The sequence below is a fragment of the Rhopalosiphum padi genome, chromosome 2 (genome assembly GCF_020882245.1).
Source record: "Rhopalosiphum padi isolate XX-2018 chromosome 2, ASM2088224v1, whole genome shotgun sequence".
Lineage (NCBI taxonomy): Eukaryota > Metazoa > Arthropoda > Insecta > Hemiptera > Aphididae > Rhopalosiphum > Rhopalosiphum padi.
Genome location: NC_083598.1, coordinates 10,019,041 through 10,034,072, shown reverse-complemented (window position 1 = coordinate 10,034,072; position 15,032 = coordinate 10,019,041). Strand labels below are relative to the sequence as shown.

Genomic DNA, 15,032 nt, shown 5'->3' with positions numbered 1-15,032 from the left:
ATGTTATTATTGTTATAATATTATGTGTTTATATCTGCCTGAATGCTGTACGGCGAAAAAATAGAACACGTCGCGTCGTGATCGCAACAATAAGCATCTATACAAACGACTAAAACATATTTCTTTTATCGAAAACGTGAAAACTTATACCCAAACTATGACCTAATGACCAGGCGATCACATATACAAGAAAGGGGATCCGTGGGATCAAAAGCTCATCCCAACCACTTTTTTTTTTAAGGACTATTCCATAAAATGGTGACGTTAGATGACAAAAATAAAAATTTTATATTTCTATATTCAAAATTTCAATACATTGAATGTTGTGAACATCATAATATAACTGAATTTAAAAAAAATGTTATGGTACAACTTTACTGATGGATTTGTATTAGAATTTTCGATTTTAATAGTGTTTATAATTATCATGTAATATGAATTAATATTAATCAGTAATCACACACACACAACTAAGTTATAAGTCGTTATATATTGTTGCGTTCATTTTATTATTTTAATAATAGTCCTGCATTTTTTTAAATTATTTTAAAATGATTTAATACCATGAAAGATTCTAATTTTGAATGGAAAGATTAACAAAAATTTAGTTCACTCAAAAAAAAATCCTAGGTAGGTGACAAATCGAATTTGCATTTTAAAAATCCACAGAGGTAAGAAGTATAACAATTTAATTGTATCTATCAAAAAACGATATAACCAGCAAATAGAATAAAATGTGTTTTTCTTTCGAATATATTATAGAAACTAGACAAACAAATTATTACAGTGTAAGTAAGTTATTAAAAAATAACATATATTCTAATATATATAAATATTTGAAGCTGATTAATCATTTTCTTATTAAATTGGATTTGGGTTTACCTATACCTTACTTTTTTCCAGTAATATTAAAGCAAAATAAAAAAAACCTTTAACTAACCAATAGAATGTTCTTTATATTTCTATAATTTATAATTTTCAATTACTACAGTTGATTAAGTAAACAAGAGTTCATTCAGTTTTTTCTCGTGGAAAACGAATGTTCGAGATAAAATGTACGATTTAAAATGCAATTCAAAAAATAATGGATATTTATAAAAATTCAAGTTATGTCACGATGACTTGATATTGTTTAATCATTCTATAGAGCGAATTAAATAACTGTAATTATTTTATATAATTAAGTCAACGAAGTAATTATTTTTATTGAATACTGTTTTCTTAACAGTTACCATTATTTATCTTGTCAAATTTTAAAATATGTGTTACCAATAATAAATTATGTTTAAGAAAAAAAACTTTAAATTAATTTAAATTAATCGAAGTATAATATAATAGTAATTTGTTGTTTATTGTGTAGTATAATATTTAAAGTATATCGAATAAACTGTTTGCAAAACTATAATTTATCTGAATTTAATATCAAATTAATTAGCATAATTTACCTAATCTGTAATTCGAGGTACCTACTTATGGATAAGGTATATAGTTTTAAGCTAACCTTGTACATTATTTTAATATGCTTATATATTTATATATTATATAATATATACGATAAGTGTATTAATTATTTATTTTAGTGCTAAAAATAGCTTCGGTTCATTATTCAGAATATCCTGTAAGTTTCAAACTTCAATATTGATTTTAATTTGGTACAATAATAACCTGTGTTCAATAAATATAAAATATAATTTTTATAACAAATAATATTGAAAAAAATATGTGTATACTAAAAACTGTATAATAAATCTAGTATGTTAATGTGGGTATACACAATCATATTTGTATTTTGTTTTTAAATAAATATTTTATTATTTAAATCAATTACACAAAATATAAAAATTATTTTAATAATAAAAAACAACTGTTGGTAATGTATATTATTGATTAATAAGCATAAATCACTAATATAAAAATGTATTATTCATAACTATAACTTCAAATGTTCATTGTTCAGTCAACGAAAAACAAATAAAAAAAAGATTGATAATTTACTCAAAAATATATCATTACTATTAAACAAATATAATTAAATCAATTTAAATCAGTTGGGTTCGTTATTCGATTTAGTAATAAAAACGAAAATGGTAATAATTATAAATAATACTTTAAGTTTTCAAATGTATTAAAACGAAAAAAAAGTATACCAATTACAGAAAAACCAACCACTTCAAACGATATTTCGATGAAAATTAATCAAGTCCATCACATTATGGTAAGTTAGTTTCTAAACGAGTTAATCATTTTCCTTTTTGCAATATTAAGTTAGGTTATTATTATTTTATATTGTGAGGTTGGACGAATTTGCATTATTTAAATGAAAAGAACTGAAATACTTACGCCCTAGAGAACATGCTCGTAAGATTTAAAAATTCAATAATTCCATTTATAAATTTATTATTAGTGAAGCTATACGACAGGGTATAGATATTTACTATTTTCGTACACGAACTGTTTTTAAATTCAATATCGTTAATGTACCAAACACATAAATATAAATAATTATATTTACCTCACCTATGTATTATCTATCATGACCATATGGGACAACTTATTATAATGTAGGGCAAACGTCGACCGCAATGTTTATTATCATACCTACAATATGTTCGATTATTGCCTTCGTCATACACGTTATCAAATCTTAAATCGTTATCATTTGTATCCAAACAAAATAAGATGCCTATTTAAAATGTATACAAAATAAATTATTAAATTAATTTTGTTTGTTAAAATAATTTAAAACTGTTTAGAGCAGTTTTTTATTTTACATTTTTCTTTTGTGAATAAATTTAATAGATTTAAAATACTATAACTTACGAACTTATTTTATTTTATATACATTTTAAATGTGTATTTTGTTTTGTTAGAATACAAAATGAAAATTTGATATGAATTGCTAACGTATGTGAAGTCAAATCAAAACAAAAAACTTATTCTTTACGTAGAAATCAATAATCATTTTATTAACACATCTTTCTGTTCAATAAAAATATAAAGAGAATATCACATTATTATAATATGTTTATCAGCGTATTATAGCATATTATCGCACACGTACACCGCCGATTGCTCGTTTCATGGTTCATGTGATATGAATATGTAATTTTACAAACGAAAAATAAACTGTAGTCGTTCAGTGTTTCACGAGTTCATGACAGACCGAAGATATTTAGTTTACAGCTGGATTTTACGTTGTAATATAAATACAATATTTCTGATAGGCTGTGTCAAGTTAATTTCAAATAGATAGATTTAAAATTAGCTACACTCCTATCCTTGTGATTCCCCGAGAAAAAATATTTGAAAATTGTAAAATATTTTTGAATCTCATTTTACGAATGATTTAAATTATGTTTAAACCATAATAACTGTGAATTTATATCAATAATTTGAATACCAATTTGAGAGGGCGGACTTAGCCTCTCTATGGATGCTTAATTCTCATGTCCGTTTATAACTCAACCCCGATTCCACATGTATGATTACGACGTGGATAAAATAATTTATTAAGTACAATAGAACAAATTTTTTTAATCGTTTATTTTATTGGTCTAACAACTACATTGACATCTGAGACCATCAGTGTGTGTACTATCAATTAAAAAGACATTTTACTTGGATAGTTAACAATAGTTTTTGTTCATAGATAAATATATTATATATAGGTACATTAAATTCAATTACAAATAGAAAACTTCGACTCTTCTAAAGAACTTTAAGATATTAATGTTGGACAGTGGACCCAATACCTGTCCGGGTTGATGAGGAGTGTTACCCGAATTGTTTAAACGTACAGTGTACACATAACTGGCAAATTATATACTTACACAAATACTGTAACGTTATCGGCGCACTTGACAACTCAAACAAATACAATCTTCGTCCGGACGACGACTTGCATTCGCGGTTTGCTCAGTTTCGTGCCATCAATTATACCGAAATGGAATTTCACTTAAAAGCCGCAAGCATTCACAGTTATTATAACATATTATTTTCCGCATTCAAACACAATACCTATATTAATACTCCCTTGTCTGTTCGTTAATGTCACTTAAGTTTCCCCCAATAAATGTCGAAAATTATTATTTTCGCAATAGCATATATTATTATGCGACTTTATACAGTGGGTACATAAACATAATGCCAAACATGTGAATCTCATACTCGTAAGAGGGAAGGCAGAATAAAATAATATCGAGTAAATTTTCGGTAAGTACGCATTTTTTTTACAATATTATTATTAAACGATACTAAAAGTAGCTAATTTTAAAAAAAAAATGTAATATTTAACTAAAAGAAAGTAAATTAACGAGACGCGTTAATTTTAACGTCGTTAACGATTGCAGTATATTATTATTTTAATATGTACATTGTAGTATTGTACATCATATTATATTAATAATCATAATGTATACAGGAATGATATCATATTTTAATAACCACTTTTGTGTTTAGTTTGGTTTAAATATTAAATTGTGTGCATAATTAACACGTATTTAGACTACTAAATCACGATACATCGCATTTTGGAAAAATGCTCTATAACACTCTTAACACTTGGAATTTATAAGAACAGTATTATTTTTTATCAATTATTTATTATTGTTGTTTTCACTGCTTTGTTAATCAAAATTTTCGGGAAATTAAAAAAAAAACCTTATTACAATATAACAATACGTGTATACTAGTGGTGTAGCCAGGATTTTAAAATGGGGGAGGCAAACACAAAATACTAAAAAAACATAATCAACTATTTACAATAACAGTTCATTTTTATATTAAGTTGATACAGCCGATAGGGGGGGGGGGGCAAGACCCACTATCCCTCCACCATGGCTACACCACTGGTGTATAATAATAATGTACGTTGTAGTCATTAACCACTTATAATTAATCATTATTTTAAGTGTGTTTAGATACGTTTAATTATCGTAAGTGGTCTTGGGCTTTTATATTCTATTGCAACTTTTTAAGCCGATCCTTTTTTAATGACGATAGGGGTAAAAAATCCATAGCCAAGACTGTACATTAGCTTAAAACCGTGATTATTTAGACGGATAATGCATAACCCATATTTGGAAATAATAATCCAATATTCCGTGATAACGATTGATTCTACTTACCTATAGCGTATTGCTCGATATTAGTATATTATGTAACGTATAAGTTTTAAGATTTACCATGGCGTAGTTTATTGGTTGCGTGGACGTGACCGCAACCTGAGTCGCGGTCTCTCCCTGGTCCGCGATGCTGTCCGACCGCTCGGTAGTCGTTAACAACGAGCTGAGGTGTGCTATGTATGTAGTGGCCAACCTCAACGTGTCCAACTTAGACAGTTTGGTGTCGGCCGGCACCCATGGCAGTGTCGTCTTGAGTCGGCCGAACGCCTTGCTCAGCACACGCATCCGAGCCCTCTCCCTCGCGTTGGCTGCGTTCCTCGGACAACCGTCCTCCAGCAAGTCCCGTTGCTGCTGTTGATGTTGTTGTTCCAACCACCAGTCCGGTCTGCGTCTGCCCATGTCACATCTGCAACAATAAACGTTTGAATAAACTATTTAACAAATTGCAGTAGTAATTGTACGAGTAAAGTTTTTTTTTTTTTTTTATGAGAAGCGATAGAGGTGGTACTTCACACTCATCATGGCCGCCAATGTTTTGTACACTACGGTGTTATGTTTGTATTCATTACTATAGAATAAATGAAATTAAAAATGTGTTTAACACTATATTTCAAAAACATAGCAGTACCCCTCCTCTTTTTGTTATAAAATACAAATAAACGACCAAATTTTCACTTTTTTTAAATCGAAACTCAGCATTTTCTAAATACTATGAAGTGATTGATCGCCAAATAAATGTTTAATATACGTATTACATTGAGAACCCAATCACGCGTTTTCGCCATTGAAATTTAAAACATATGCGCATAATAGTACAAATATACAATCGTTATCAGTGTTGTTTTCTATTCCGATAACTAAATACGTGTCCTTTTTTGATATAATACTATAATATTCAGAACGTCATTATTTTCAAAGTGGAACATTTTTGTATTCTTTGGGGACAGTGGTACACTTAGCTTAAAAATAGGACTGTTCTTCCCAAAGCAGGACGTATAGTTACATTAAACATAGTACGTCACACACACATACATATTATATATATATATAATATAATCAACCTAATTCCGCTATCCTATCTTATCTACGCAGAGCTTATACTTTCATTACGAGTGACAGTAGTGACAGTAAAATTCGCCACTATATAGTCTTATTATTATTATTACACCGTTCCAGTCTACGTTAATCACCCGAGTAGAATACATACCTACAAATGCCGTTTTTGTTAAGAAATACAAACATAGATATTCACTAAAAATAATACACTATAATAAGTATACAAGTCTTAAATTTAAATCAAAATTTATAAAAAAGCTTCTTTATATTGCACTTATAATCCATTGTTTTTTTAAATTTTATCCGCGTTCTACAAAACCATTGAATGGTGTGCATGCCAGTAATTTATAGTTTAATAATGTTTCTCATTTCCTATTACACTTTCATCATATGAGTCACAAAACACGTACATTCAATTAAGTTGTTGAAATACTATACTATACAGTGTATATATAAATTAAAACGTTGATGCGCATTCAATTGTCAATTCACTATACTCATCTATCATCTATGATGGTCTACTATACGCCCGAAATGAAATATTTTTCTAACATTATTTTTAAAAAGTAGAAATCAATACGTTTTCTATTAGTCATAATATATTTTATAAAATCTTTTGATACGTGGAATTAGTCATTTTTAATAAAATTAAAAACATATTACTTAGATTTTTTTTATAAAATATGTATTTTTTTTTTTGTTTATAATATAATACTAGGTAAACAGTTTTTTATGGATTAAACATTTCAACAGATCTCTCTACATAATTAAAATCGACAAATTAATGATTTAAGCAAAAAAGGATTGTATCATGTCATAAGTAATTATCAAATACATATATTTATTACTCAACATACTTAGATAAAATATGATATAAGGAAATATTTTTAAAATGTATTAAATAAATTATACCACAGCTAGGTAATCATTTATACGAAATTTCTAATGTAATTATGTACGTTATGACACTAATGATAATGCATTTGTAAACAGAAAGAATTTCTGATATGTATGATAATAATATTTTTGTCATAATATGGACATGTGGTACCTAGTAATAGATAAACTATTTATTATTCTCATAAATATAATTGAAAACTATTCTTAAATTATATGCCTAATATGTACTATAAAAAGAACAACAACAAAAACAACGAATTTACAACTTAAAGAAGTAAAATATTATATCTTTATACATATAGATAAATTTTAATAACCACGCGATGTGCACTATAACTCTACTTCATTTAAATACCACTTTATAATTCTACATAATTAATTTAAAATATTTTTTTAAATCGTTATGAGCAAATTATAATGTTCGCTAAATGTAATTTATGTTACATATTTTACACCATCAATCATAATATAACACATAGTACCTATCTACAACTATGAAATTACATTAAACGTGTACTTGAATAAATACAAATACTAAGTACATCATGGTTCATGAGTATAACTATATAAGACTAAAGACTAGGCATTATGCCCCATAAATAAGCAAATGAGCTGTAGATATTAAAAAAATATTATTTGGAACATGATCAAAATATCTATAATCATCGATCGTCAGTGTCCATCAGAATATTTTTAATGAAACTGTCATTTACTCTAAATTAATCCAGACAAAATGACTGAAAAAAATAATAGAATTATTAACTATTTATTATTATTAAACTACGCAAGTTAAACAAGTGTGTATTAAATACACGAATAATAATCTTTTGTCCGATTCTATTCTTCTGAAAATAAATTATTCATAATAATCGTTCTCGCAAAATGTTTTTGAAAGGGAAAAACAGTAGGTATAAACGGTTAAAATATGTATTATTTAATTATTATTTACTGTATACCATTTAAATATTTTTTTCCGTGTTAATTTTCCAGATATTTTTACATTTAAATACCTACTTATTCTTCAAGTATTATATTCATGCGTAAATATTTTTTTACTAAAAAAATAAGATAAAACTGAAGTCACTGTAGTTAATATACAACTAGGAACCAGTTTAAATTATGATTTATTACTAAAAATATCTTTAGGTATTATAGGTAAGTGTTGCATATTTGCATATCGTCTTTCACAAAAACGCATACTCCGTTTAAGCAGTCATTTCAATACACCATCATACATCCTCAACCGTCATTTTATTATACATTTCACTGCTGGGTTCAACTTCGACGCATGTTTTAGTATAATTATTATATCGCAATACTTGTACAGAGATAACTACTGACGTAGTAGGCAAAATAGCATAATTTATTGAGTGGTTAAGTCGGGTCGACCGCGACCCGTGAATTGCATAAAGACCAGCGAGTACGGTACAGTATAAAAGGGATGGCGATGGATTTTCGGGAAAAACGTAATGTAACACAAAGATCGACTCGCGGCTCAAGCGCGATCCAACCGTCAAAAAGAAAGAGTATTGAGATATTAATTGTTATTAATTACCTGCAATAACAATAACTATAATGAAAAAAAAGATTAATAGGCGGGGTAGGTATATAATATATAATATATATATATATAGGCGTGATTGATTATGATAGCGACTAATTGCTCACTGACGAGAAAAAAATGTATTTTCGCCGGCGTGCGACAATGCTGCGCAGTGTAACACGTGTGCAGTTGTATTCCACTCTCTTTATGGCCCCGAGACCGTTTTGTTTACGGTAAACCGTGTGAACCCTTTCTTCTTTCGACATCCGTTTGCACGCGTTTACAGCGTTTCACGTCCACTGCAAAGTCACTGCGTATAAGCGCAATTTCACCGTAAAACACTACACCTTTACGCCATATTATACAACCGTATATACCTGCAGAGACTATATATATATATATATATACACATACGTATCGCCGATTTACCTGTACCTATAAAAATATGATATAAATCTCGATACGAATGCCGATAAAATATATCACTGTAGAAACGTGCACAGCGCGTATCCCATGTTTGGCGTACCTACTGTATTCTATAAAAGTATAAACACGCGCGGTGCGATGTATTATGCAAAACTAGTTTTTCAACCGCCGGTGCACCCGATCATAATAATAATAATATGTGAACGCGTAATATTCATTTTGAGTTTCATGTGATATTTATTACTCGGATGTACATTTTCTATAGAATCGTTATAGCGACCGTTTGCTAAAATGTTCAACGCCTGCAGAATACGAAATCGAATACGATTCTAACAAGAGCTCCAGATTATGCAATTTATATTTACATATAAGTAATCAATAATATCTATTATAAAAATATAGATCACATTATGCGTTTCGGTAAAAAATGTTTTTTTAAACATAAATTGTGTTATTCACATATTTTAGACACCTGAACATCGTTGTGTAATATTTTTCTCGATTTTTTAGAAAATAAAAATACATATCGCTCTATATTAAACATTAGCTAATTGATACCGACGGGTTGTCAATGTACGGCTGTACGAGTATATAGTTTTGTACCTATTGCAGCTATGTTTGTGTTTAATATCGAACTCGACAGAATACTGAAAAAGTCAACAAAGACGAACAAACAAAATTATTTTTACTGATTGTCTTTCATTAAAATATAACGTTTACATTGCCGCTGTAAGTCTTGAAAAATTATTAACCGTGTTTTTAGTATAAGTTTGTTTTTACGATAGTAATGCGTTTTCAGAATTATTTGTTGATAAAATATTTGTTCCCTTCCCTGTTAGTTCCCCTATGATTTGTCACTGATGTACTTTTCTCCAATGTGAAAGTTGTTCGACTGGTAAACGAACAGAAGATAAGTAGTTCTCAAACAAAATAATGTTATATAAATTAATTAAATGTTAAAAAAAACTTGCATTGATAATATTATCTAACTAGAAAATCATGTTTTTGATATACAAATTTACTTTTGTTTATATTATAAATTTTCATCAATATTACCATAGTATAGTCTGCCTAAATGTGTATGAATCAATTATTATACCAACTGTGCATAATGTATATATCAAACGCCAATGAAATTGAGAATAAACTGGAATATTGTGTTCCTACGGAAGTACGGACTAAATGTATAGATACAATTTATTATTTTGATAAGTTATTGAGAAAATTCCATTGAACTAATTCAATACCATTTATTACATACTATCACTTGCATACAATTTTTGAAGTATCGCATTCCGTTAAACCTCTTATTAAAATATTATTCGATTTAAATCTTTAGGTACAATAGAAATTGAGGACAATTTTATGTACATTGATTTTATCTAAAATCGAATTTGTATATTTATATTTTAAATTTTAATACTTTAGGATTAGGATAATTTAGGTACATATTATAAAACGTCAGTTATTATAAGATATTAAAGTTCAGTTAATATTATTTTAAGCTATTCATACATGTAACTATTTAAGGACCTATTAGTAATATTTTTTATTATTTGAGGTATTTGAACGTAAGCCAAAAATAAAATGTTTAACATTTTATTCTAAAAATCATTGAAAATCTGACCTTCAGATTAACAGTAAACTGGAAAATCTAAGAATATATTATATTCTATTAATTTTTTTAGCATAATTTGATCATGATTTATTCGTTGAATTATTATAAGTAAGTTTTTTTAAATTTTGCCTTTATTAAAAATATTATTTAACCGTGCAACTTATAATATGTGACAGCATACCTCAGTATTAAGAGCACGTTACAAAATGTACGTTCAGAAGAATTCGTTTAACTCTTGTTAGCTTAATATTACAGTGAATTTATCTATTATCAAATTTAAAATTCAGAATATTGTGTAATGAACCTTACAGTTTTTTCTTATATTTTAATTTTAAAGCTAACTATGAACTTTTTTTTTCATTTTACAATATAATCTACAATCTATTACAAATAGAACAATAAGTGAAAGTTATGATCGATTATAGTTCTTTACAATTTGATGGTATTAAGTAGTCTTCTAATAAAGACACTTTGATAGTTATACAAACATTTTAAAATTCTAATTTGTTTGTGCATTTTAAAATGTTCATAAATCGCTTTAGGATTAAAATATAAAAAAAAGCTTGTAAGGTATACTGGATAACATTTTTACTTTTAGATTAAATAATAGATAAATTCACTGTAATATTAGCATTAAATGGGTTTTTACATTTTTTAATTTTTAATTGAATAATAAGTATGTATGATACTAAAATATAAAAACACTCATAACTTGCTTAAAAAATATCGTAAAAAACCTACAAGTGATAACGTATTCTTACTTTTATATTTAATAATAGGTCAATTTGCTCCAAGTTAACAACACAAAATCGGTTCTACTGAAAGCTATTTGCTATTTTATACGTTAGTGAGATGGAGACAACACATGAGAATTTACTATCTTAAGTCATCTTAAGTGTATAATACTTATCATATTTATAGTGTATACATCAGTACATGACAATATATTATATTTCAGTCACCTAGTGTAAAATGTAAAATTGTAAGTTTAGAATATACCTATTTTAAGTAGTATCACATTACTTTATTAAGCAATCACATCATTGAAAATAAATATAACTTATATCTACAGTCAATCTTCAGATTTTTTTCTACCAACCATATTATTATAACTTTGTGTAGCCATGTGACTCATGGAAATACCTTACAAATTTATCGTAAGTCATAAAGTATCTAAAAATGTATAAGATATTATTATAATATTATGATATTGTAAATATTATTTTTATTATTATTTATGTTAACGTAAAATAACAAAATCATTAATGTAAACATTAAAAGCTAACAATGAATATATTTATGTATATTTTCTGCACTATGTATATTGTATACACTAAATATACAATTTTATTATATTTAAAACCCAAGTTTTGCATTAAACAACCAACAAATTAATTACTCTGTTGGTAGTCTTCAAACTTATCGGATGTAGAAACCTATTAGTTTTGTATAATATTTTCATGGGTATGTTAGGTTGATTCTTACATGATACCTTCAATAATTATTTTTGTTTATTTTTCGTGAAAACTTCACGTTTTACCATTTATTATACAATTTAAAAGTGTTAAATATATTAATTAATATTAAAAATAAGTATATTTTATATCATTTTTTTTTTTTTTTGATTTGATAAAAATATATTTACAGTCTATAATCACTTTAAATCAAAAAGAAAATTAGATAATTTTTATTATATACAACACAATAAATTAATAATGGAATAATATGACGAAGGAGATTCTATTTTGTGATAGGTACCTATGCTAATTTATGTTTTAAATTGCAGTACTTTAATTTTATTCTAATGACATATTTTTGTATTTAAAATATTTCTAACTAAATTAACAACCAATTTAATTCATACACAATCCTTATAACAGTAATAATAATTCAAATAGGCATGTAATGATTCTAACTATATAGGTTATTTTCACCTAACGATCTTTATTTCATTAATAACTAATTATTATATAAATATAGTAGATAATTTTACACAGTTATTTTCTTGTGTGTTATTCGTAACAAAATTATGTTACATGTAAAATTATAAAACATATTTATTATTAGATTTCAATCAATTCGTTTAAATAGTGTAATATTTAACAGTTTTATAATCTATTATTAGTCATCTTGATTTAGATATAAAATCATTTAAATTACGATATTATTTGTGTACCTAAGTGATTATGTTACTTACTTTTATATATTAAACATTTTTACCGATACGATTTTGCATATCGCGAAATAAATTGTATTAATAAGATTTCTTGTTCTAATAAATATAATAATAATTACATAATACGTGTTTATATTCGAGTAAAAATATATCTATATCTTACGTTTCATGGTCATTCCTTTCGCGAATATGTTTATAACATATAAATCTAATACAAAATAAATAAAATAAAATATAGATTTTATAGTATTTAATAATATAGTAGAAGTACCTACACACATTATATTTTATATACTTGTATTTATATCATACAATTTAAATAATACTATACACCGTATCTTTCGTCATAAACATAAAAAAGTTGTTTCATACAAACAAATTAATAATTATGTATTAATTATATTAAGAAAAATATTATGCAATTATGATATTGTAATTTCCTTACTAAATCTTACTAAATAGCAATATAAAATAATTTCTGTTGTCAATTTTGAATTTAAATTAACTTACAGTATTGTTTTTGTGTAAAATACTCACAAGTTGGAACGCCTATAGTTACGTTGTTACTTAATAATAAATTATTTGTGTCCATGTATGTATATAATAATACCTATTATATTTTACATCAAATAAATAATAACATATTTCATTTTTAAAACTTGAAAAGCATTTTAAAAAAAAGTTAGCTAAAAACTGTATTATTAGTAAAAAATATTGTATTTTCGTACAATTGAATACACTTACAATGAATTTTCCGCTCGGCATCCAGCAGCAAAATTAAAGTCATTCAGGGTTCAAAAGAGGCTCACGCTACTAAAAATAAGATGTTTCCGACTTAATGTAATGGGTGGAGTCTTGGTAGGTTCTTTAAAAATTGTCCACCAATAGAACATGGTTAGAGGAGGATTTTGTTCGTTTTAAATAGATATCAACCCTGCAATATACTAGACGAGTTTATTTTTGTCCACATGTGTATGTTAACCGTAAACCGAAGGGCCCCCCACAAAATAATGTTGTAGTTCATATGTAAATGTACCAATGGGAAACGTGATAAAACGGATACACTACACCGGATAAATATGAAATAAAAATACAAAAAATTACCAAAAATAAATAAATTAAAAATCACCAAAAATTAAGCATAATAATGTGAACTATGATATTTATTTTAATTAGTAGTTTTTAGACGGAATAAGTTTTTAAAATGTGCGTGTGACTGAAATATTAGTACCTAATATTACTATGACTATTGTCTGCCTTATGCAGTAATGATTTATAGTAGTACTTAAATAATGCATTTGTATGGCTATTAACATATTATAAACAAAACAATTACGACCGTAAAGTCTGTATACAACGTTATCAACGTTGCTGTTCTAATACACACGCAACATGTTTATGGTCTTCGTTGATTTTTCTTGTTGAACATTCATTAAACCAATACTTACCTATTGGTTAAAAATTAAATGTTTTTACCTAACGCATAGGTATATTATAATATACAGTGTCCAACACATATATATATAAAGAAAAATTAATTTTAAATTATAACTTCTCTATTATTAAAAATATGTTGTGTTGTGTTGTTTATAGGCATATTGTACTAATGTATTAGTGATTCATTCATATTATAGTAAAATACATTGTGTGATAAATGCTAGTATGCCTGCCGCTTATACTACTATACTACTAGTTATATGGCATATACGTAATCAAATGCAGATCAAACCATAAAAATAGGAATAAAAATGTATAGTTGAATAATCAAACATAATAATAATAGCCTGTGATATTATAGATACATACATGGGCGCCGGTGATAAATTTAGCAGGGAAGGGTATAATAAAATTAAACACCAAAAAGTGCATTAAAAAAGTTTATTCTTTGCAAACTACAAAAAAAGATAAAAAGAAAAAACCCCATTAAAAAGAATTAATCTTTACTAAAGTGGAAATATTAATGAAATGTTTATTTATACGATATTAAAGATTACAATTTTCAATATTATACTTGAAGTTCGGGGGAAAATGGCAAATGCTTCGTCTTGCCGGGCATATAAAATTGAGCACAATTGCATGTACCATACGTTTCATCATTTTCTCAGTTGGCAGATTGATACGGACATGTAAATAATAATAAATACGTATATATTCGGTATTCGGTTTAATAACTAAATAGTTAACAATTTT

General features: G+C 26.6%; 1 protein-coding gene across 2 annotated transcripts in view; it reads right to left on the bottom strand.

Annotated features, from left to right (window-relative positions):
* Positions 1–13,719, bottom strand: part of LOC132922884 (transcription factor atoh7) — a 35,824-nt gene extending 22,105 nt beyond the window's left edge. The window contains exons 1-2 of one of the 2 annotated variants that reach the window (XM_060986610.1): positions 13,587–13,719; positions 5,184–5,529 (exon numbers count right to left, since the gene is read on the bottom strand). In XM_060986610.1, coding sequence (XP_060842593.1) covers positions 5,184–5,522 — 339 coding nt within the window. In that variant the 5' untranslated portion in view covers positions 5,523–5,529; positions 13,587–13,719. Of the gene's footprint in view, positions 1–5,183; positions 5,530–13,379; positions 13,523–13,586 lie in introns of those variants that run through there. The other variant, XM_060986609.1, reaches the window with a different exon arrangement.
* Between the last annotated feature and the right edge of the window lie 1,313 nt (positions 13,720–15,032).